This window comes from Zingiber officinale, chromosome 5B, assembly GCF_018446385.1.
Source record: "Zingiber officinale cultivar Zhangliang chromosome 5B, Zo_v1.1, whole genome shotgun sequence".
NCBI lineage: Eukaryota > Viridiplantae > Streptophyta > Magnoliopsida > Zingiberales > Zingiberaceae > Zingiber > Zingiber officinale.
Window position 1 is genome coordinate 135,362,178 of NC_055995.1, and position 26,021 is coordinate 135,388,198.

The 26,021-nt window shown below is 34.8% G+C and overlaps 1 protein-coding gene across 1 annotated transcript in view; it reads left to right on the top strand.

Annotated features, from left to right (window-relative positions):
- LOC121986167 (callose synthase 3-like) overlaps nucleotides 1-26,021 on the top strand; it is a 126,307-nt gene that overhangs the window by 93,791 nt on the left and 6,495 nt on the right. Inside the window, exons 29-35 of the mRNA XM_042539991.1 lie at nucleotides 4,503-4,605; nucleotides 4,689-4,840; nucleotides 5,399-5,508; nucleotides 6,486-6,614; nucleotides 6,701-6,769; nucleotides 6,861-7,050; nucleotides 7,392-7,545. Of these exons, the coding sequence (XP_042395925.1) occupies nucleotides 4,503-4,605; nucleotides 4,689-4,840; nucleotides 5,399-5,508; nucleotides 6,486-6,614; nucleotides 6,701-6,769; nucleotides 6,861-7,050; nucleotides 7,392-7,545 (907 nt within the window). The remainder of the gene's footprint in view (nucleotides 1-4,502; nucleotides 4,606-4,688; nucleotides 4,841-5,398; nucleotides 5,509-6,485; nucleotides 6,615-6,700; nucleotides 6,770-6,860; nucleotides 7,051-7,391; nucleotides 7,546-26,021) is intronic.

Below are 26,021 nucleotides of genomic sequence, written 5' to 3' on the forward strand. Positions count from 1 at the left end.
ATGACACTTGACATTGACTTTGTGTCATGTCCCAATATCGTGGTAGTACTATAGTTGAGTCAGGAAGTTATAGATTAATGGTTTGAGGTTGTAAATTGAGATAAAAAAGAATACATACAACTTTATTGAAGGGTGGGACATATTTATATACATACTAGGAATCTAATTTATGAAACTATAATTAGGTTAATTGAGAATTAGCCTAATTGACCTATATATATATAATATGGTAATTAATATAGTTGTTCTCCTGTCTTCACATACCCGGTAGAAATCAAGTCTTGTTAAATTTTCTCATGAACAAAATGACAATCAATTTCAATATGCTTAGTTCGCTCATGAAGCACTGGATTCGAGGCAATATGAAGAGCAGCTTGGTTATCACACCACAGTTTAGCTGGTATTGAAATTTTAAATCCTATTTCAGTCAAGAGTTGATAAATTCATATTATCTGGCACACCGACTATGCCATATACCTATATTTTGATTTTGCACTAGATCATGACACAATATTTTACTTTTTACTCTTCTATAAAACTAAATTTCCTTCGACAAAGATACAATAACTTGAAGTAGATCTTCTATCAATTTTAGAATCTGCCCAATCTGCATCTGAAAAATAGAGTGTGCCCATGATTCTTATATATGATACCCCGTCCGGGTGCTCCCTTCAAGTAACATAGAATTTGCTCTAACGCTATCCAATGCTGAATGGTTGGAGATGACATAAACTGACTAACAATATTGACCGAGTATGCAATATCTGGACGAGTCATGATAAGATAATTTAACTTCTTAACCAACCTTCGATATCTCTCAGGATGTTTAAATAATTCTCCTTCTCCCATGAGATGTATATTCTAAGTCATTGGAGCACCACAAGGCTTTGGCCCCAATTTTCCTATCTCAGTTAATAAGCCGAGAACATATTTTATTTGAGATAAAAATATACCATTTTTACTCCTGACAACTTTAATACCCAAGAAATCCTTTAACATCCCCAAGTCTTTTGTATGAAACTGAATATGAATGAAAGATTTAAGAAATGAGATTCCTGTAGTATCACTTCCAATGATAACAATATCATTTTCATACACAACTAATAGAATGACACTAGCTCCTGACTGCTTGTAGAATACAGAATAATCATATTTGCTTTTCATCATACTAAAATTTCCAATAATCTGATTAAATGTATTCTGAAGATCACCATGAAGAAATGTATTCTTGATATCAAGTTGATGTAAAGGCCAATGATGAGTAGCGGCCATTGAAATAAACAATCGAACCGATATCAACTTTACAACAGGAGAAAAAGTATCAGAGTAATCCAACTCTATAGATCTAAGTATAGCCTTTAGTGACAAGACGGGCTTTTAATCTAGCAACTGACCTATTCGGATTGACTTTAACTGTAAATACCCATTTGTATCCAATAGCTCGTTTCCCTGAAGGTAGATCGACCAAGTCCCAAGTGTCATTGCCATCTAAAGCATTCATCTCCTCTATCATTGCATCGTTCCACTCGGGATGAGATATGACCTCACGTACAGTCTTAGGAATAGAGATAGAATCAAGTGAAGCAATAAAAGAACAAGAGGAAGATGACAAGTTATAATAAAAAAAAGTAGGATAAGTACACTGTCATTTACCTTTGCGCAACGCAATAGGAAGATCATCGCTTCCGATTGGATCTGATGATGAACTAGTAGGTATATGACGTGAATCTAAAGGTTGACGCCTGGAATAAATTTGAATACTAGGAGGCTTGACAAGAGCCGATTCCGAGACAGGTGTTGAGGGTGTGATCGAATGCTAGGAAATAAGGTGAGGAGAATACACCTACAAATCATCTTCCTCCCTTTGATTGAGTCAGAATAGGTGATGATGGAAAATAAAGTGCATCTTCTGTGAAGGTAACATCTATTGAGATAAAATATTTGTTAATACTAGGATAATAACACCTATAACCTTTTTGAAGACGAGAATAACCAAGGAAGATACACTTCAAAGACTTGGGATTGAATTTAGTGACATGTGGACGAACATCCCTAACAAAACAAGTGCTGGGTTTAATATGAAACAATGATTTATTGGGAAAACGAATTTTGTAAAGGATCTCACCATCAAGAACAGAAGATGACATGCGGTTAATTAGAAAACATGTTGTAGAAATTACATCAGCCTAAAAGGATTTGGGAACATTCATTTGAAATAAAAGGGCCCGTGCAGTTTCTAGAAGATGCCTATTTTTATGTTCAACTACACCATTTTGGGATGGAGTGTCAAGTGTCAACATAAGAGATTTCATGAAGCATGCCATTATGACCCATATACGATTGGTATAAATCGAACATGTACTCCTTAGCATTATCATTCTGCAAAGAATGGATGAATGTATTAAACTGAGTTTTAATCTCAGCCCAAAAGGCACTAAATAGAGAAAATAACTCAGAATGATTTTTTATTAAATATAACCAGGTTACACGAGAGTAATCATCGACAAAAGTAAGAAAATATCTAAAACCATGTTTAGATAAAATAGGACAAGGACCTCAAATATCAAAATGGATTAATTCAAAAGGAATAGTAGCACATTTATTTACTCTAGGACTTAAACTAAGACGGTGATGATTTGCAAATTGACATGAGTCACAATCTAATGAAGACATCTAACCATATTGTGGACAAAGCTTTTTGAGCAAAGGTAGAGATGAATGTCCCAACCTACAATGAGCCTCGAACGGAGAAGTGATACTCGAGCCAATAAAAGAATTTGAGAGTGGTGTGCCAAGAATGTAAAGTCCTCCAGACTCATGTTCTTTACATCTTCTTCGTCAAAAGATCCTGAAACAAGCAATGAAAAAATAAGATGTGACAGTTAAGATTACGAGTTAATTGACTGACATAGAGTAAATTAAAGGATAAATTAGGTAAATGTAAGATAGAGGGCAGAGGAAGCAAAGGGATAAGATTGATATTGGCAGACTCACAAACACAAGATGGAGACCCATCATCTAAAACAGTATGAGTGTTAACTTTGGACTAAAAAGTAAAAAATAAACTAGAATTACCTGTCATATGATCTGTTGCACCATAATCATTGATCGGAGGATGAGGAAAGGAGACATGCATTTTGTTTACCTGAATTAGTAAGAACAGTAACAGAGGGAGATGACGACTTGAATGATTCCTGATTTTTTGAAAATTTGGCAAATTCATCTTTTAGAATAAGGACCGATTTATTAGAAGTATCATTAGTGGATGCAATATGGGTCAAGCGTTTTTACTGTTTTTTGTACTTTCTACCCTCAAATTTTGTATGACCTGGCTTACGACAATAATTGCATACAATATCATTAGAATTAGGCGTTTAAGTTTGAAAGTCCTGGAACCTCCTCCTTTGTTTCCAATATGACTAGTTGATCTTTCAAGCACATAAGTAGTATTGCGACTTGCTAGAGCACCACTAAGCAGAGTGGGTGTAGTATTTTCTGTACGAAAAATGCGACTAAATATATCTTATAGAGTGGAGACCTTAGAACCAACAAAATTTGTGACTTAGCAGATTCAAAATCAGGAGATAGACCAGCAAGGAAGCTCATGACTGCCTGCTCTTGTTGGATTTGTTGAACCTTCACATTAGGGCTAAAAGGCAACAACATATTGAGTTCCACACGGTAAAAAGTTTTGCAAACCTCATACATGCGGGAGAGACGAAGTTGAGTTGTATGGCTAGCAAGCGAAGAGCGTCGAAGGAGAAAAGGAAATAGGGGTTGAGGGAGAAACAACGGAGGATTAACCCTAATTTCTAATCACAAAGGCTCTGATACCATGTAAATTGAGATAAAAAAGAATACATACAACTTTATTGAAGGGTGGGACATTTATATACAAACTAGGAATCTAATTTAGGAAACTATAATTAGGCTATTTGACAATTAGCCTAATTGATCCATATATATATTAACTAATTTGTACCAATAATATGGTAATTAATATATTGAGATATAGAACTAATATACGCAAATATGGTAACTAATATATACCGATAATAGAGGTTTTATCAAAGACAATGTCAAATTATTAAGCGACATTGAAACTTTTGGGCTCTGATCTTGCTATTTCTTACTTAGGACAATCTTTGTGAAAGTGGGTTGACCAACCTTCAGTAGGAAGAGAAAATGAACTCAATCCTGCACCATCTGTCTTAACCCAAGCCCCGCCCCAATCACTCAATGATTTTCTCTAGCATGATTGTGAACTCTGCTCTTGATGCTTTTACATGTATAATTTGTCGTGGTTGAAAATATCCACCTTACGCTTTCAGGCGTTTGAATTTTGTTTATTTTTCAGTATCGCTTGCACAAGATTTGAAATATTGTGAACCTGATAGTGTTCTACTATTGATTACTGGCCATCTCACAAAACTACAAATACAGACACAAATTTTCTGTGAAATTCCATTCTTAGTAAATACAAGCAAATGTTTTTTTTCTAGAATTTTAGATTCAATTGCTCCCCTGGAGCAACAAGATCAGTTATTTGCAAAAGCTGGAGCTATCAAATTTCCTTTACAAGAATCGAGTGCTTGGATGGAGAAGGTATGGTCTTCATGTGCTGTCTTGTTCAATGTTAATATACTAGCTTGATATTGCATGTTAATATTCATCTAAGATTGTTCCAGATCAAGAGACTTCACCTTCTGCTCACGGTCAAGGAATCTGCAATGGATGTACCATCCAATCTAGATGCTAAACGGAGAATCACTTTCTTCTGCAACTCTTTATTTATGAATATGCCTAATGCTCCTAAAGTCCATGCCATGTTGTCATTTTCGTAAGTCCACATTGATTAATAATTTCTTAAAGTGCTTCCTTATTAATTTTTCTGATGTTCCATGATCATTCTTGATCTGGCATGAGGAAAAGCCTTTTCCCAAGTTTTGTTAAAATGTCTGTTGTTATCCTAAAAATTCAAATAATCACTAGTTTTCAATGCTTTTGTGATATGTTCTCTGATACTGTTTCAATCTGAGGCATGACACAATCGTTTACAATTCAGAAACTATATATTCAAAATATTTCCTTTCATGTTGAATTGCAAAATAATCAGTGTTGAACTAATTCCAGTATAATCCTCTAATTATGATCCTTTTAGCTTCGTATCTGACATGTAGTTGAACATTTATTCAAATTTTAATATTCTTTTGAGAGCATATATTTTAAGAGGATACTACGTGGCCTTTCAGCTAAATGTAAAAATATGCAATGGTTCTTAGAGGATTTATACAACTTGACATTTTGTATTGCTTCATCATTGTCCTTTATCCTTCATCTCTACTTGTTTTTTTTCATTTACATTAATGAGGGGGATAAAAATAAGCTTTTCTTGCAGTGTGTTGACTCCCTATTACAAGGAAGATGTTCTTTTCTCGTCAAAAGAAATTAATGAGCCAAATGAAGATGGTGTTTCCATTCTATTTTATCTGCAGAAGATTTATCCAGGTGTTATTTTATTTTTAGACAAACAATTTCACTTTTTATAATGTTTTTATTTCTATGATTAAAATGTAGATCGTAAAATTCAAACTTCAAAAATAGAATAAGCTTTAAATGGGATGCACAATGGAAAAATTGTTGGACCAGATGATATTCCAATAGAGGTATAAAAATGGCTAAGGAAATAAAGTATTAAATGACTTACAAAATTATTTAATCTGATATTAAAAATAGAAAAATGTTAGAATAAGTACTCTAGTCCTTTATATAAGAACAAAGGAGACATATAAAATTATACAAACTATAGAGATATTAAATTAATGAGTTATATACTATGAAATTTTGGAAAAAAACTTAGGAGGACATGACGATTGAAAATCAATTTGAATTTGTATCTGAAGGTTGATAATAGAAGTTATATATGCTATTAATTGAAAGGTATCAAGAACATAAGCAAAATTTACACATGGTATTCGTCGATCTAGAAAAAACTTATGATAGAGTATTAAGGAAAATTATATGAAGAATTCTAGAAAAGAGGTGTTACCATAGTGTATATTGAACTAATTAAGGATATATATGAGAATATAATAACAAAAGTGAAGATTATAAGTGTATTAATCGAAGCATTTTTCTATAAGGATAGGGTCATATTAAGGATCAATTCTATGTCCTTATCTTTAAACACTAATCATGGATAAATCATTGGATATATTTAAGATACGATACTATGATGCATATTGTTTGCAAATGAAATTGTTTTAGTAGTTGAGAGACGTGAAGTAGGAAATGTTAAACTCGAATCTTGGTGAGAAACGGTCGAAATGACGTTGCAAGATATAAATGATGTTATAGTAGGGGATAGACCTCAATGACGTTGAAGGATCCATATAACTGATTCCACCTAGTGGGATAAGTCTTGGATGCTGCTGCTGCTGCTTAAAATGATTGTAGTAACTTATTGCTTCCTCATCCTATTGTAGATGAATGGACAAACTTCCTGGAGCGGATGGGATGTAAGACTGAGGATGAACTCCGTGATAGGTATGGCGAATTGGAAGAAGATATACGCCTTTGGGCATCATATAGAGGCCAGACTTTGACAAGAACAGGTATCTATGGTGCTACTGTGTGGCAGACATGTTTTCTCAACCTTATTTACAGTTATTTATTTTTAATAAGTTCTTTATGATTCCAGTTAGAGGTATGATGTACTACCGGCAAGCTCTTGAACTTCAAGCTTTTCTGGACATGGCCAACGATGAAGGTATCTCTAGTCAATCTTTAGATATTCTCCGATGGTTTCCATTTTCTAATTGACAAGGCAATAGATTTTACATGCCATACTTGTTTTTCAGATCTCATGGAAGGTTATAAGGCCATTGAGCTAACATCTGTGGAGAACTCAAACGTTGGAAGATCCTTGTGGGTACAACGCCAAGCTATAGCTGATATGAAGTTCACATATGTAGTATCCTGCCAGCAGTATGGTATTCAGAAGCGTTCAGGCGATCCTCGTGCACAGGATATTCTACAACTCATGACAACGTATGGTTTATCTTATACTCTGGAATTAATGAATATGAGGTCCCAGTGACAAAATGTTTAGTTGCTTTCCTGAATGTCAACCTGCCTTCAAATAATCATATTTAATACTCTTTATCCTGTATCTTGCTTGTCTGAACTATGAAGTGCTCATTGTGGATAATAAATATTTAATAATCATATTTAATACTCTTAATCATTTGGGGTTTGTATTGTTATCCTTTTTCAACTTATTAGTCATTCCTGTTAATTGATGATTATGCAAGGGTGAGACTCATGTTTTCAGTACACAAGTAGACCATAATCCTGTCAGAGTGTCACTCATATCTTATTTCATCCAACAGATATCCATCCCTTCGTGTTGCTTATATCGATGAGGTTGAGGAGCCTAGCAATGATGGATTTAAAAAGAATGAGAAGGTTTATTATTCAGCATTGGTCAAGGCTGCTTTGGCTAATGCTGGTGATTCTACTGAGCCATCACCAAATCTTGATCAGGTAATTCTTTTATGCTTCATTAGATGCTATTGAAATTGAGATTTCTCTCTTAGCAACTGACCATTCTATGTTAAAGTTTTTTAACCAGAAGCATACTAGGATGAAAACTGACTTGAGATCGCCAAGGGTATTGTTAAAGAACTTGTAAAATTGATATGTTCTTATTTACTATTGATAGGCTTTGTTTATCAGTTAAAGGGTCGTGGTTGTCCCCTCTTTTAATTAGTTATGATATCCGTGCGGCATCTGCTGAGATGCCTTTTTCAACTTTTCTTGTCTCTAATTGTTGCCTTGAGATCCAAAAGTACATATGCTTTTGTAGGGGATTCACAGAATACCTCTACTAATGCTTGAAAGAGGCGTCGACAATTTTAGTGGCAACAATATTGTAGCAATATAATAAACCAAACACACATATAGATTATAGGGTTTACATAGAAAATCTCCTTGAAGGATCAAGGATAAAGAGAATTCAACAATAACCAAACCTTTATCCCACTAATTCGGGTTGGTTATATAGATTCTCCTTCATCATCGATCTTTTATTATATCCCTTATCTATATTTAATTAATTTTATCATTACTAAGTCTTCTTTTTTCTTCTTCTTTCTCGATTAATGTATTATTTGTCATGATTTTATATCTCTTAATTGGAGCATTTATAGATCACTTAAATACATGTCTATACTATTTTAGATGTGTTTCTCAGAGATTTCACTCAATTGGTGTAACCTTAACTCTCTCTAATGTTGACATTTTTTTATTGTGTCCATCCTTGTATGCTCGCACATTCACCTTAATATCGATTCTCATGTTTTACTTATGTGCTCAATTAATAGTCCCATCTTTAGTTACATATAACATAACAAGTCTAACCATCATTTAGTAAAATTTCTCTTTAAGTTTTAAAGGCACTTTATACTATCACAAAGACCATCTTATACCCTTCTCTATTTCTACTATCCTGCTTGTATTTTATGTAAAACATTTCTATCAATTTCTTCATCTTTTTGAATTTTTTTAATGCTTTAAATTATCATCTCCTATCTTAATAATTGTTTACTACATCTACTACTATTTAACTTAAGTTTGTTCATGGTCACAATGAACAAGAGATAAATTCTAAATTGGATTAATAGGTTAGAACTGAATTGAATGACCTCAATCTAGAGCTTCATCATTGTTCTCAAACTATGAAACAAAACAAAATATCTTCTCTATGTGGTCTCCCACAAAGTACACCCCAAAGCCACTTTCTCCTTTATTTATGAGCAACTTTAAGTTGGGTTGGGAATCTTTGCATTGGGTTCCTAGACATTATTAGCTTCTAAAAGTTAATGATGCTGAAAATTTAGATAAAATTTTCATTCACATAAAATTATTCCGATAGAGGAATTGAAGTGTCTAGAGAAACAAGGTATTGAATGACTTACAAAATTATTTAACATGATATTGAAAATTAAAAAAATACCTTATCAGTGGAGGGTAAGTACTCTAATTCCCTTATATAAGAACAAGGGAGCCGTATAAAATTATGCAAACTATAGGGGTATTAAACTAATGAGTCATATCGTGAAATTTTAGGAAAGAGTAATAGAAAAAAGATTAAAGATGAAAACCACGGTGACTGAAAATCAATTTGGGATATATAAGAATATAACAATCATAGTGAAAACTTTAGAAGCTAAGGATATAACAATCATAGTGAAAACTTTAGGCGAATTAATTAAAACATTTCCAATAAAGATAGAATTACATCATAGATCAACTCTAAGTCTCTATTTTTTTACACTAATCTTGGACAAACTCATTGGATACATTTAAAACACAGTACCGAGGTGCATGTTGATTGCAGATAATATTATTTTGGTAGATGAAACATGTAAAGGAGTAAATGCTAAACTAGAATCTTATCGGAAAATACTAGAAGTGAAAATTTTTAGGCTTAGTAGTATAGAGACAGAATATATGAAATTTAAGTTTAGCAATATTAAACGTAATGCTCAAACTAAGAGATTAAGTATTTAGGATTATTTTTACAAAACGATAGAGGAATTAAGAAAGATGTTTTATATAGAATACAAGCAGAATAGTTAAAATGGAAGAGAGCGTCAGGTATTTTATGTGATCGTAAGATACTTTTAAAACTGAAAGTTCTATAAAATGACGATTAGACCTGCTATGTTATATAAGGTTGAATGCTGGGCTATGATTTGAACACATGAGCAGAAGATGAGAGTTGTAGATATGATGATGTTAAAGTGGATGTGTGGATATATAAGGATGAATAGAATAAGAAATAAGAGTGTTAGAGAGAAAATCAGAGTTGTATCTATTAAGGAAAAATTTCGAGAGACACGTTTAAGATGATAGATATATATAACAATCAATAAATGTTCCAATTAAACGATGTGAAATTATGACAAATACGCATATCAAATGAGGAAAATCAAGACAAAAAAAGACTTAGTAATAATAAAATAGGATAAGATTTATTTAATTATAGATGATGATATAGTAGGGGATATAGCTCAATGGCGTAAAAGGATCCTTATAGTCCGCCCTACATAATGAGATAAGGCTTAGTTGTTGTATAAAATGTGACAATTGGAATTTGATAAAAACCTATTGCTCTTTGCGCTAGTGGTATTCCAGGTCTAGTCCAATTACTTGGCCTTTTGTTGAATCTTGAATTTTGCTTTGGCCTAAAGGCCCTAAACAATACAATTCTGAAATAGTATTTAAATTGAGCCATGATCTTATCAACCATAGTCTAATCTTATGCTTTCTCACATTTCCTAAAAAAGATATTCATCTGCACAATTATGATAATAAAATAAACAGCAACAACCAAACCTTATCTCATTATGTGGGGTCGGCACTTAATAAAATAAACCAACGTTTTAAATCTCGCGTCGCATGGTTTCACATGCGAAATTTACTTTTCCACTCATTAACTAACACTGTAGCAGTGCAATGAGATGACCTTGGGCCGTGGAGGGTGTCGTGACTCTCACGGTGGCCGTTATGGGGGCACAAAGGGTGCCACGATTTTTTAAAATTATTTTAATTTTATAAGTTGAATTTTACTTTTTAAATAACTATTTCTTTTTTCCTTTTAAATTTTTTCTTCTTAATTTTGCTCTCTTTTATCTATTAAATTTTTTTCTTGCTTATTAATTTTTTCCTCTATCATTCATTAATTTTTTCTCCATTAAAAGAAACAAAGAGAGAAAAAAATACCTCTTAAAGGTAAATAGTGAAAAAAACAAAACCTCCAATCACTACTAATAAACTAAATCATTATATATATTAATTTAATTTAATTTTGAACTAATCAAAATATATCTAAATTAAATATCGTTTAAACCTTCTTAATACCTAATTCATCTTTTATTTAATAAGAATTAAACATTTCATGAGATAATATCAAAACTTAAAGTCAACCATCAACGTCTTAAATTTAATTTAATAATAAACATCTATAGTGCTCAAATGTTAATAAAGATATTTTTAATTAATATATTTTATATTTTAAAAAGTGCCAAAATTGTGTCGGTACGATCGATATGGTATTGAAACCGTACGTATCATTTTGGTCATATGCCGACACGGTTTGAAATTTAAACTTTGAAATAAACTTTCATTCATTGGCTTCTTACCCTCTTCCCAAGTTATTGTTGCTGAAAATTTGGAAGAAATCTTTAATCACTTGAAATTCGACAATTGGAGTTTGATAAAACCGGTTGCTTTTTGCTCTAGTGGTATTCCAGGTCTAGTCCATGCATTGTGTAAAAGAGAAAGAAACCATATATGTCTCCCCACAATAATCTGCTTATATATAAGTATTTTTATACACAAGGAGGGAAAGAGGATCTTATAATTATGATATGTCTATCAACCATTAATTACAATCAATTATAATCCCTATAATCCAGCTAATCTAAATTTATCATAATCCCTATAATTAAGGAAATCTTTGGAAGTATTCAACACTCCTTCTCAAGTTGGAGCATATATGTTAATCATATCTAGCTTGTTATAAAGTTCCGAGAATCGTTTTCCTCCTATTGCTTTAGTGAAGACATCAACAACTTGGTTGGATGATGATGTGAATGAAGTGACAATTTTTCTAGCTCATTACACACTCGTGAAACTCCGCCCATGATGACCAGTCATGGCCGGTCCCAAGCCCGGATAAAGGAGGAGGGTTGCGTTAGGTTGCCAGCCAGCGTCAAACTATGGCAAAATTTCATGAATGAATCCATTAAACTATTGTGCTAATGCTAGGTTGTTCCCCGGAAGGAACGCGTTGCAGGGTCCGACTGTAACGTCTCGGCAAGGACCGCTACATCTCCAGAACTCGGGTGTAGTGATAAATATGCAAGAGTTCGCGTTACAGGGTCCGACTGTAACGTCTCAGCAAGGACCGCTACATCTCCATGAGAACTTGGGTGTAGTGTTAAATAGGCAAGAGTTCTCACACTATAGGTTAGATAAGAACAAATATGATAGGAAAACTAATAATCTAAGATTTGGAACATGGAATATAGGAACTCTCACTGGTAAATCAATGGAGGTAGTAGATATGATGATTAGGAGAAAAATTAATATTTTATGTGTACAAGCAAAATGGACAGGTGAGAAGGCAAATGATAGAGAACTCGGTTTTAAGTTATGGTGGAAAAAGTAAAACAAGAAATGGAGTGGGTATTATTGTAGATAGTTTGTTAAAGGATGAAGTTATAGTAGTTAGAAAAGGGGATAGAATTATAACTCTTAAGATAATAGTGGCGAAAGAAACTATGAACATAATTAGCATATACGCACCAAAGTAGGATTAGATGAAGCTACTAAATTAAGGTTTTGGGAGGACTTAGATGAAATATTACAAAATATTCCACCAAATGAAAGGATTTTAATAGGAGGTGATCTAAATGGCTATGTCGGAGTGAAAAATGAGGAATATGAGAGTACATGGAGGTTATGGGTTTGGAACGAGAAACGAAGGGAAAACTATATTAGATTTTGCGATAGATATGACCTTATATTAGCTAATACATTTTTAAGAAAAGAGAAGAACACTTAGTCACATTCAAAAGTGGGAATAATAAATCGTAAATTGACTTTCTTATGGTTAGGAAGAAGGATAGAAAGATTTGTAAAGATTGCAAAGTCATCCCTGAGAAAGCTTAACTACCCAATATAGGAGGGTTGAGATTTTAAACATAGATAGAAAGAAAATATATACAATTCCTAGAATTAAGTGGTGGAAGTTAAAGGATGGGAAGCAACATATATTTAAAGAGAAGGTAGAAGTACAAGCATTAGGTGAAATATACGATGACTCTAATACAACATGGGATAAGATGGTATCAAAGTTGAAAATAGTAGCTAAGAGTGTCCTCGGTGAGTCAAAGGGGCATGCACCGCTAAGTAAAGAATCTTGGTGGTGGAATGAGAAAGTACAAGAGAAAGTGAGGGAAAAACGAATAGCTTATAAGGAATTATATATTTGTAAGAACGAGGAAAATTTAAAAAAATATACAATAGCCAAGAAAGAAGCTAAGAAAGTAGTGAGTGAAGCAAAAAATGAAACTTTTGAACGGTTATATCAAAAATTGGATACAAAAGAAGGGGAAAAAGATATTTATAGAATAGCTAAAGCGAGAGAAAGAAAAACAAAAGATCTTAGCCAAATAAAATGTATTAAAGATGAATGTAATAGGGTATTAGTAAATGATGGAGAAATAAAAGAGCGGTGGAAGAGGTATTTTCATCAACTTTTTAATGAAGGTTTAGGTGACTAACTTAACTTAGGTAATTTAATTAGGTCAAATGAGTATAGAAATTTTAATTTTTATCGTAGAATTGAAACTTGAAGTAAAACAAGTTTTAAATGAGATGACAATGGAAAAGCCGTTGGACCAGATGATATTCGATAGAGGTATGGAAGTGCTTAGGGAAACAAGGTATTGAATGGCTTACAAAATTATTTAACATGATATCGAAAGAAAAAAATGCGATCAATGGAGGATAAGTACTCTGGTTCCCTTATATAAGAATAAGGAGACGTACAAAATTGTGCAAACTATAGGGTATTAAACTAATGAGTCATACTTAAAACTTTGGGAAAAGTAATAGAAAAAAGATTAAGGAAGGAGACCATGGTGACGAAAAAATCAATTTGAGTTCATGCCTGGAAGGTCGACAATAGAAGCTATACATCTCCTTAGACAATTAATTGAAAAATATCGGGAGCAAAAACAAGATCTACACATGGTATTCATTGACTTAGAAAAAGCTTATGATAGAGTCCCAAGAAAATTATATGGAGAATTTTAGAAAAGAGAGGTGTTAGCGTAATATATATTGAACTAATTAAGGATATGTATGAGGATGTAACGACCAGAGTAAAGACTTCAGGCGGAGTAACTGAAGTAGATAGGGTTACATCAAGGATCATCTCTAAGTCCCTATCTTTTACATTAATTATGGACGAACTCACTGCAGCATTCAAGACACAGTACCGTGGTGCATGTTGTTTGCAGATGATATTATTTCGTAGATGAGACACGTGAAGGAGTAAATGCTAAGCTAGAATCTTGGAGGAAAACACTAGAAAGGAAAAGTTTTAAGCTTAGTAGATTAAAGACGGAATATATGGAATTTAAGTTTAGCAATATTAGAAGTAATGAAACAATTGTTAAGATAGGAGAGGACGAGTTGCACGGAATCGAGAAATTTAAATATTTAGGATCGTTTTACAAAATGATGGAGGGATTGAGAGAGATGTCTTACATAGAATACAAGCGGGATGGGTGAAATGGAGGGGAGCGTCGAGTGTTTTATGTGACCGTAAAGTACCTCTTAAACTTAAAGGTAAGTTCTATAAAACCGCAGTTAGACCTGCTATGTTATATGGAGCTGAATGAGCAGAAGATGAGAGTTGCAGAGATGAGGATGTTAAGGTGGATGTGTGGACATACGAGGATGGACAAAATAAGAAATGAGAGCATTAGAGAGAAAGTAGGAGTTGCATCTATTGAGGAAAAACTCAGAGAGACACGTTTAAGATGGTACGGACATGTACTTAGACGACCAATAAATGCTCCAGTTAGGCGATGTGAAACTATGATAAACATGCATATAAAACGAGGAAGAGGAAGACCAAAAAAGACTTGGTTAGCAACAATAAAACAAGATAAAATTTATTTAAATATAGATGATGATATAATAGGAGATAGAGCTCAATGGCGTAAAAGGATTCATACAGCCGACCCCACTTAGTGGGAAAAGGCTTGGTTGTTGTTGTTGTTGTTGTATTACACACTCGTGAATAAAGTGATAGTCAACTTTAATATGCTTAATCATCTCATAAAAAATTAGGTTTCGTTCCAAGCAATCTAGTTTCTTTGAGTAAATCTGTAGCGTACTTCTATTGGTATAATGAAACTCTAGATTTGTTGTGAGCAATTTGAATTCCCAAGAAATACTTAGGGCATCCCATATCCTTAGGTGTTGCTGCAAATACTTGTAGTTTTATCTATCCCACATATATCACGCCGGATATTAGGATGTCATCAACATAAACAATAAGAATGATAATCTCATTCATCCTCTATTGTAGAAACACAGAATGATCCGATTTGCATTGTTTAAAGCCAACAATACTGATTATATTACTGAATTTATCAAGGGCTTTGTTTAAGACCATAAATAGTCTTTTTTTTTAAGTCTGCACATACCCTGGAGGTTGCTCTATAAAGACGGCCTCTTGGAAATTGTCATAAAGAAAGGCATTCTTCACATCTAGCTGATATATTGGCCAAGATTGATTGTCAGTCAAGGAGAACAGAACTCTAATAGAATTCAGGCGAGCAGGGAGAGAGCGTCTCAAGTAATCAACACCATAAGTCTGTGTAAATCCTTTGACCACCAGACGAGATTTGTATCGATTAATACTGCTTTAATTTTCAGAGTAAATACCCAATGACAAGCAACAATATTAACAGTAGGTGGTGCAGCCACCAACTCCCAAGTACCAAGAGAGATAAGGATAGACATTTCCTTATCCATCGCCAAGCTGAGTGTCGATATGCCTCAGAGTAGGAAGTTGGAACTTCTATAGAAGATAGAGAAACAACAAAAGCGCTAAATATAGGACCATAATCAAACGAAATATGATTAGACAAAGGATGAGAATGTAAGATCAAATACATTTACGAAGAGCAATAGTCATATCAATATTGGAGGGGCGAGCATCAGGATCTGTAAGAAGAGGAGGTGAGGAACGTGAATCTAGTTCTGGCCGAGCATGCCTTGTGTACACTTGCAATGGTTCAGGAGATGTAGCATCTGTAGTGGGAGACATGGATGATGGAATAGGTAATGGAGGAGATGCTAATATATCATGTGACTGAGCTACACGGGGGAAAAGTATGATTGAGATTCAAAAAAATGTGACATCAGCACAGGAGTAATTGCATTTTGTGAGTGAGTCAAGACAACAATATCCTTTTTGTGTGCGACAATATCAAAGCAGGATGCATCTAATAGATTGAAAAGACAATTTATCCAAACCATGAGTAAAATTATGAACAAAACAAACACAACCAAATATGCGAGGAGGAATTGATAAAAGAGACTTGTCAAGATGAAGACAAAAGAAGGGGATATCCCTATGTAATACAGTAGAAGACATCCTATTTATGAGAAAGCACGCTCATCCCACAAAAAATTTAGAAACATGCATGTGACAAAGAAGAGTACGAGCTACGTCTAAAATATAACGATGTTTGTGTTTAATAACTCCATTTTGTTGAAAAGTATATGTACAAAAGGTTTGATGAATTATACCATGAGAATTACAGAATGTAGACAGTGTCTTCTGAGTGCACTCAAGTACATTATCGGTACAAAGAATGTGCATGACAACTAAATATTGAATTTTTATTTCATTATAAAATGTTGTTAACACCTCAGGAACTTCACGCATATTTTTGAGTAAATATAACCTGGTCATGCGAGAATAATCATCAATAAAGTTATAAAATACTGAAAATCTCCTCTCGACTCAACTCTACTAGGTCCCTAAACATCACAATGAACAAGTTTAAAAGCAAAAGAACTACTTTTATTAACTTTAGAAGGAAAAGAAGTACGATGGTGTTTGTTGAACTCACATGACTCGCACTGGAAATTAGTAGACGGAATGAGAACTAAACTTTTGAGAGCGAAAGAAGATAGGTGACTTAGACGACAATGCCACTGATAAGGAGACAGTTGCTGAGAGTGCCCGGGAACTTACAAGTGTAACTGAATCCAGATAGTATAGGTTATCGCTCTCATATCCTCCACCAATTATCCTCTTCGTGTGTAGGTCCTCATTAATACAACAGGATGGATAAAAAGATACAGAACAGTTGTAAGCTTTTGTTAGCAGGCTTATGGACAGGAAACTAATAAGAAATTTAGGTGCAAAGAGAACATTATCAAGAGTGATATTTGTAAGTACCCAGGTAGTTTTGATGTGGTCAACCCAGTTCAGTTAGGTCCTGTTGTATTTAATATTTGTGTCTAAGTGTGCAGGAGCTTAGCAACACAAGAAACCGAGCGGAAGATATAGCTAGTGAGAAGGATGACACGGGAAAGGAGCCGATAGACTCGGTGCATTCGAGGGACGAGGTGCTGCGGAAGAGTACACCGGTGGACGGGAAGAACGCGCGCGACGTTCGAGGGACGAAAAGCTTGGGAGGAAGCTTGCTCGAGGAGAAGGTCAGAAAATGGGTTCGGATGAGTCCTATTTAGGATAGCCGAAATCAACCAAACGAGCGGAGCAGTGGAAGAGCCAAAGGAGAAGTTTGGAGCTAGGTAGCAGTTGCTGAAGGCACCTTCAATGATATTGAAGGCGCTCTCACACCTTTCGGGAGGAAGGCGCCTTCAAACAGTGACCGTTGCGAAGATAAATTTTATCTTCTCACGGATAGGATTTACCACGCTGGAGGCGCCTTCCACCCTATTGAAGACGTCTTCTAGACTCGGATAAGTTTTTTCAAGGGCTATAAAAAGACCCCTGGACCTAGAAAAAATACAATAACTGAACTACAAGTCTTGTATTCACTTCTTAGTCATTCTGTGAGCTGTAAACGTTTGTAAGAGGCTACTCCGCCTTCAACAAAGGAGTTTTTCTAGTGGAGCTTTCTTCAACGTCTTGGATTAACAACCACCTAGGTTGTAACCAAGTAAATAGATTGTCCTCTTACTTTTTGTTTAGTTTTATTATTCTATTTAGTATACTTGTGCTACTAAGTAGAGTCAAAAGAACGCGAAAGGTTCGCATTATTTTTAACAGGCAATTCATCCCTCTTGTCGGCCCCGCTACACAAACAAGTGGTATCAGAGCCAGAACGTCTCAGAAGGACTAACCGCCGACTGAAGCACTAAAACGATGGTCGGATGGAGCATCTACCCATCGAAGTTCGAGGGAGAATTCGCGTTATGGAAGAAACCCATGAAGGTATTTTTTAAAATTGATTTTGAAATTCTTCTGATAATTAAATATGATTTTGTAGCTCCCAAAGACCCACAGGAAATAAAAAGGAAGAATACCAATGGACCAAGAAGGAACAAGCAAACTTCGTAGCTAACGGACGAGCCGAGTTCCACCTACTCAGCCTACTTCCACTCCAGGAAGTAAATCGGATTGGAGATTACAAATTAGCAAAGGAATTTTGGGAGAAGTTTCTAGAGCTTCATGAAGGAATTTCTGAAGCAAAGCTTGCGAGACGGGACATGCTCTAGAACCAACTGACGAACCTCCGGATAAAAGAAAGAGAAACAGTTGCACATCTGCACTCGAGGATCAAATATCTTATCATCAGACTCACGAATCTCGGAGAAAAGGTAACGAACCGAGATTCATTAAGGTACACTTTAAATACATTTCCTAGGACACCCGAGTGGTCCTCTATTGTCGACTCGTTTAATATATCTAAAGACCTTGAAGTTAGTTCTTTAGAAAATCTTTTTTCCACCTTTGAACTTTGCGAATATAGATGTGCAGAGATGAAAAGAGAGCCTAGTCAGAACATTGCTTTGAAGGCAAAAATGACTGATCCAGACTCTGAAGCGTCAATTGATGAAGACGAAGCGACTCTAATGATAAGAAAAAATTTAGTAAATTCATTAAATCTAATAAGTTTAATAAGTTGCAGGTAAAGAAGGAATTTCGGAGCAAAAGAAAGGTCCGATGTTACAACTGCCAAGGAGAAGGGCATATCAAAGACGATTGCCTAGAACTAAAGAAAAAGAAGGAGGACAAGGGCAAAAGACTGACAAAATCGAAGCTCAAAACCCTGAAGACGATGTGGGACGAAACACCGTCATTAGAATTCGAAGTTGAAACCTACACCAAACTAGCCCTAATAGCAGACCATCAAAAAGAAGATGAAAGCAGCTCAGAGATGAGCATTGATGAAGGGGGAGGATCATCAGAGGAAAGCTGCGATCAAGGGGGAGCATCAGAACACGAGGTAAGTGAGGTACATGCACTATCTCCCAAGTAATCTTTTGAATTTATCAAAATGCTTTCTAAAAATATGTGCAAATTAGAAATGAAAATTTTGATTTGAAAAGACAATTAGTCAATGCATGTGCACTAGAATTGGTTAATAATTTGAAATTAGAAAATGAAAAATTAAAAACACAAATAGAGAGATTGAAAGATAACCATGCATGTTCTAATTACTATCAAAAACTAAGATTTAGAAATTATGGTAAAATTAATTGATACATTAGAAATCACCGGGGCCAAATTAGAAAAATATCATATAAATATATCCCTAAGAAATTTTAAATTAAACTAGTAGATAGAAACTTATATTGTGTTCCAAAAATATGCTTAGATTAAAAAAGATAGACCTAGAATGTTCAGGAAGAAAATTGAATATTTAATTTCTTTAAAAGGATTTGTCTAGAAGTGGTTGTTATTTCAATATCCAAGAAGGCCTAGTGCCTTGCTAGGAAGCCAATTATTGAAATAAATGTTTAACTAACTAACTGAAATAGAAGTTTTTTTTTTTTTTTCAATTTTTATTTTTTGCTTAAAATAATTTCAATATTGCTTATTTTTTTTTATGACCATTCAACTGGTAAAAAAATATTTGAAAATTTTCTAAAAGTTTATTTATTTTTTCTAATTTTTTTTTAATGTGATCAAAGGGAGAGAAGTAGGTACAAGTTCAGGGGAGGTAGGATTTAGAATTTTTAATTATTTTTTTGCAAGTATTTTTTTACTTATTTTGCAAATAATTTGTTATCTACTTTTATGTTATTACATTTTTAACCCTAACTTGAACTTGGGTTGATGCATATCAAAAATGGGAGATTGTAAGTACCCTGGGTAGTTTTGATGTGATCAACCAAGTTCAGTTAGGTCTTGTTGTGTTTAATCATTGTGTCTAAGTGTGCAGAAGCTTAAGAACACAAGAAGTCGAGCAGAAGACGCAGCTAGCGAGAAGGATGACACGGGAAAGGAGCTGATGGGCTCGGTGCAATCGAGAGACGAGGTGCTGCGAAAGAGTACACCAGTGGACGAGAAAGACGGACGTATTAAAGGCGCTCTCGCGCCTTTCGGGAGGAAAGCGCCTTCAAGAGTTGAAGGCGCCTTCAAACAGTGACGTTGCGAAGATAAACTTTATCTTCGCACGAATAGGATTTGTCACGTTGGAGGCACCTTCCACCCTATTAAAGGTGCCTTCTAGCCTCGGATAAGTTTTTCTAGGGGCTATAAAAGACCCCTAGACCTAGAAAAAATACATCAACTGAACTACAAGTCTTGCATTCACTTCCTAATCATTTTGTGAGTTGCAAACGTCTGTAAGAGGCTACTCCCCTTCAACAAAGGAGTTTTCTAGTGGAGTTTTCTTCAACGCCTTGGATTAACAACCAGCTTGGTTGTAACTAAGTAAATAGATTGTCCTCTTATTTTTTGTTCAGTTTTATTATTCTGTTTAGTATACTTATGCTACTAAGTAGAGTCAAAAGAACGAGAAAGGTTCGCTTTGTTTTTAACAGACAATTCTCCCCCTCTTGCCAGCCCTTCTGCACCAACAATATTTGCAATGCGTCTGACAACACCTCTTCCCATAATTGGACAATCAGTACCATTGGCTAGACGGAAAGGAAATAAAAATGAGGAAACAAAAGAGCAAGAGAAAAATACTTGTTACCAGTAATATGAGGAGGTGCTCCGGAATCTAACATCCATGACTTATCACGAGACACAACAAACACATCTGGAGAGGATGAGGCAACAATGACAGAGGGAATGCTAGCAGAAGAGCAAAGCAATTTCTCATAATTAGTACGAGAAACACAGACCATATCATCATGACCGCTAGTGTTTCGTGATGGAGTCGATAGTTCGGTAGATGCATTATTAGCCCAGTCAAGCTTACCAAACTTCATCAACACTTCTCGGAGGCATGGTTGGAACAACCACAATGAACACACGATAAATTGACCTTCATTTGATCTAAAATTCAAAATATTTGTTCAAACAACTTCTGGTTATTTAAAAAAATAGATGTAAAAACTTGAACACGATAAAATTTAGTATCTAATATTGGTTAAGATTTTTTTGTGTTATGACTTTTGTTATCTAGATCGAAACAGATCATGCAAGTAAGCAGGGGCAAAACTAAGTTTTGATGAGACTGTGTTGAGCTTCTTCTCTTTGGTTTGAGCATCAAAGTACAATTATAATTCGATATGAAGCTTTGATCAAATGAGTTTATTTGATTATGCAAAAATAATAATTTTTTATTATTTATTTTTTTATTCAATTCTTTAAAATAACATATGATTAATCACAATATTTTTCTTTTATTATTTCTAATTCATTTGTTGAAATGCCACATGATTATCACAATAGGTTTTCAATGTTCAAAATACTTTTTTTTTAAAAAAACTTTATCTGGTTCAATTTGAATTTCAAGGTGAAAAAAATTAAAATTTGATTTTTTTTTCAAAAAATCTTAAATTTAAAATTTTTCAAATTTGTTTGAGTTGAGTTTCGGGCAAATTTCTAATTCTTTATTTAAAAAAAATAAATTATTAATTCAAAATTTAATTTAAATCTAAAATATTATTTTAAATCCCAAATTTTTTAAATTTTGGATCTTTTTATTTTTGTCTACTCTAATATATGTAGTTTTGTTGAAAAAACAAAATTACAAGGGGTAAACCATGCAAGAGACCGCCAAGTAGCTCGCCTTCGTTAGCCTATCATTGCCTCGATACCTTGAATAGCCGCTGAATAGAATTGATTTGATGCCGAAATCCCAGCCAACACCTCACCTCCCTTGTGACCGAGCAGCGAAAATATATGTGGCCGTTGGACTCGTCTTGTTGTGAACTTGTGTGGCTGGGTTTGTTGCAAGGGGTTATGATGTTTTGTGGTTTTTTGGGTCATGTCATGTCACCTTGCATGGTTGTGCTAGTCCGCAAATGTTATGATGTTTAAGTGGTTTGATGGTCATGTCTCCTTGTGTGGATTGTTTGCCCACAAGGTTTGAAGACACTTTTGTTTCAGGTTGATAAGCGTCTAGAGTCTGTATTAGTTTGATCATTGGGATCTTTATATATATTTACCTTCCCCCCCCAAAAAAAAAGTTGAAAAAACAAAATCAAATTAAAATCAGATGATAAAAGTTTGAATTATTTCACCACATCCAATTTTTTATTTAGATTTTATCACAAAGTGAAATTTAATACTCAAAATTCGTATCAAGTGCACATGAATAAATTTCAAACACAATTATATAATATACCTATATATTTACATTTATCCCTACCAATTCTCTCAACTACATTGATAGATTAATCTTTGAATTTGTTTTGTAATAGCATGCAGCATTGCTTTATCCTATCTTTACTAGTGATTTCCTCAATTTCCGATGTCCATAGCCAACTGATGTGGAAGCCTCTCTCTCCAGACTAACTGAAATTATACTGTAGATATGAATATCTCTGGCATCTCTAAGAACTAAAGTACAACCTGTGGTGTTCTTAGTAACACAATGATATGAAACCCTCAACATTCGCAGACTAGTGTAACCTTCCTCTACATATGATATGTAGCAATAACAACTGAGCTCTCTTCTTTAGAGTTTCTCTGATTGCTAATCTTTCTTGAGTAACTTGTTTATTTTTATGTCACCAAGCTTCCCACAATGACTGCAATTTACCTTATCTACCACTAGATGATCCCTTTTTTTCTCAGATTATCTTCTTCTTCCCTTGTTTACCCTGACAAGAGCATGGTGTGTTGATGCACATAAGTTTCCTCGTGGTCTCCTCATTAAATAGTTTGTTCTTAACAAAAAGTATGGACTACAATTCCATCTGGTGCTCCAATTGTACTTGAAAACTTTCCCAGTTATCTAGTAGGAAACTTTTAACAAAAAGGTTTATATTTAATCTAAAAAGATCTTCATGAAAGTCAACTAATTGATAACATGATGTAGATCGTGCAGGTGATCACATAGTGGAGTTTCATCCTTATATTGTAGACTTGTCTTCTTTTTTTTTAAAGACAACTTGTTCCCCTTAGTCTTCCTAGTATGAAGTCCATCTAGCTTTATCACTAATACATGTGTATGAATGTCATTTACAATGTTTCGAGGAATATTCTTTGTTACTCTTCAAGTGGGTCTCTGCCACTATTCACATGACATGGAACTAAAGAACTAATGGCCATACCATCATGTGACAATTAGTTTGGTATCTACTCAACATGATTCATCCATACAAACAAAACATAAATTGCAAATTCACACTGATAAACATCACAATAGTCACAATAAGGTCACTAAGCAAACTTCAAAAACAAAAGACAAACCACAAAAGTGTTTTAACAAATTACGGAGCATAAATAAAATGTCCACAATAATGTTAACAAGATATAAGCATAGAATTTTATGAGATATGCAAGGTAAGACAAAAGGAACTGTGAGTGAAATCCCAAATATCTGAAAAGACAAAGTGTCCTCAGAATGGCCCTTGCAAATCTGACTCCAACCACAAGAGAACTAATATCCTCTCCTAGAAGTCCTAACATGGAAAGAGAAGGGGAACATTAGGGAATACCGAGCAGCAGGTAAGATAATAAGCAAGATAGTTACTCTATATGTGCATTGCAATGTATATCATGATAAGTATTGCATGCATGAAAATCAACATGTATAATTATGACTGCAACAATATCATCTAACTACTATTTGCTAAAGTACTACTATCAACAGAGCTTAGTTTGGACTCAATCTTGGGTGTTATGCCCTACACTACTGCATACTGCTATAGGAGTGCAGTAGGGAATGACCATGTGCATGCTCTAAATGTGTGCAACTACCAAAGGGAGATCCTAACCAATGCTAAAAGATCTACAAAAAAAAAACAAAACTATCATGTCTAATTTGCACATGACTATCACAAAGATATAACATGTAGAATATTAAATCAACAAGTGCGCGCGCGCACACACATATATACACAACCTATCATATAAAATACAATCACCAATCTTTTTAAAATCTCACGACTTCACTTGCACCATCGAGCCTCCATCCTAACTCCACTCTCCATACTCACTATTTACTATCACTTGAATCTCTTCTTTTTAGCCCAAACAACATCCTCTCTAAATCCACCCTTAATATGCCATCATTCCTCTCAACTAGGTCTCCTTTATCAAGTATCTCATAACTCGACACTCGTAAAGAAAACAAACAAGTATACCACATTGGCTTACTTGCTCATTCCACAACCACCACAATCTCATGGACAACTCTCCAACGAAATATTCACTTGATCCCTCAGCAACTACTTCTGGTTCCATCCAATTCAAAGGAAGGAGGAAGAGGAGCCCATGCTGTGATTCGTTGACCATACTCCAGATATACCGCTGTGGATGGAAAAAGAACAGATGGGTTCACACTCACCTGTAACAGTTGGAGTTAAAGAACAACAAAGATTCATATCTTTACAATGCCAACACACATAAATGCTTAAAAATTGCAACAGCATATAGGTACGTATGATATTCTTACACAAGGAAGCCGAGGAGGACTAATTCACACATGAAGAAGTGGAAGACAGTTCCTCTGCTGTTGGTTATGTACGATGATTGTCAGAGGAACAGATGGCTGATGTTGTTGTGTGCCCGTAGGCACATCTGTGGATGGCATATTCATTGACTTATTGGAGTTGATGATCAGTTGCTAGTGTTGTATGTGATGGCTAGGGTGGTCTTGGGGTGAGTGTTAGTGACCATTGTGACTAAAGGGCGGCAAGAAGCTAAGGTGATCCTGCACAAGTGATAGAGGCAGTGACACATGCTAGTAGAGCAATGAGCGACTGCTAATAGTTACGGGTGGAGGCACACCATAAGCTGCGGGTGAATGAGCACAATGAATTGCAGTGGCGAAGTAGTGATCAGTGATGACATTGCAGCGAGACATGGGTGTGGGAGCAAGAAGAACATGTGCAAGAGAGAGGAAATGAGATCAAGAGAAGGGAAGGTTGCGTCAAACAAATTGTGGAAAACCGAGGTTTAAGTTATTCACTTAAATAACTCTAGGGAGCATATTGGACACTAATCAGTGGAGACATGCTGACGAAAAGATTAGGACAAAAAAAGAGTTGATCCAAAAATAGTTTGGAAGGTGAGGGATAGCCACATAGAAGAAACAAATAACCGCACACGGCACAACAACAATCTATAGAATACAGTTTCTCAACAACCAAGGAAAAACAAACAACCAATTTATAGACACCAATGGTTAATTGACAACAAAGAATTAAAAGGTGCTTGTTCGTCTGGCTTGGTGCTGGTACCTTATTGGTAGGTCCTCCAGTTGCTTCTTCACTTAGAGCAGTCAGAATAGAGCTTTAAGTAAGATGTTTATGGAATATATATATATATATATATATATATATATATATATATATATATATAGCTTGCCTACCCACCTCTTTTGTTCCTTAGAACGCAAGCTTCAAACAGCACCCCCATTGGCCAAAGCCTACATCCTTTGGGATTTCCCTTATGAGCCTACCTTCAATGGACATGAAATCTAAATAACACTTCAAAACGTGTAGCCATCCACTCCAGTTCAGGCAGAATTCAGCGAAACGAACCAGAATTTGAGCCCAAAGCTCCCCCAATCCGAAATCTCCAGTTCAGGCAGAATTCAGCCAAATCGAACCTGAATTTGAACTCAAAGCTCCCCTATCCAAAATCCACTCAATATAACCCTCGAATGAAAAACCCAACCCGTAGATGAACCCTAATTTCCATATCAGTATCAGAACTAAGTGGTTTTGAATTAATAACTTCTAATTACTCCAACTCCATAATCCTCTGATTAGGCCCAATAAATCTAGCACAGAGAATTCTCATCCATCCATTGCTG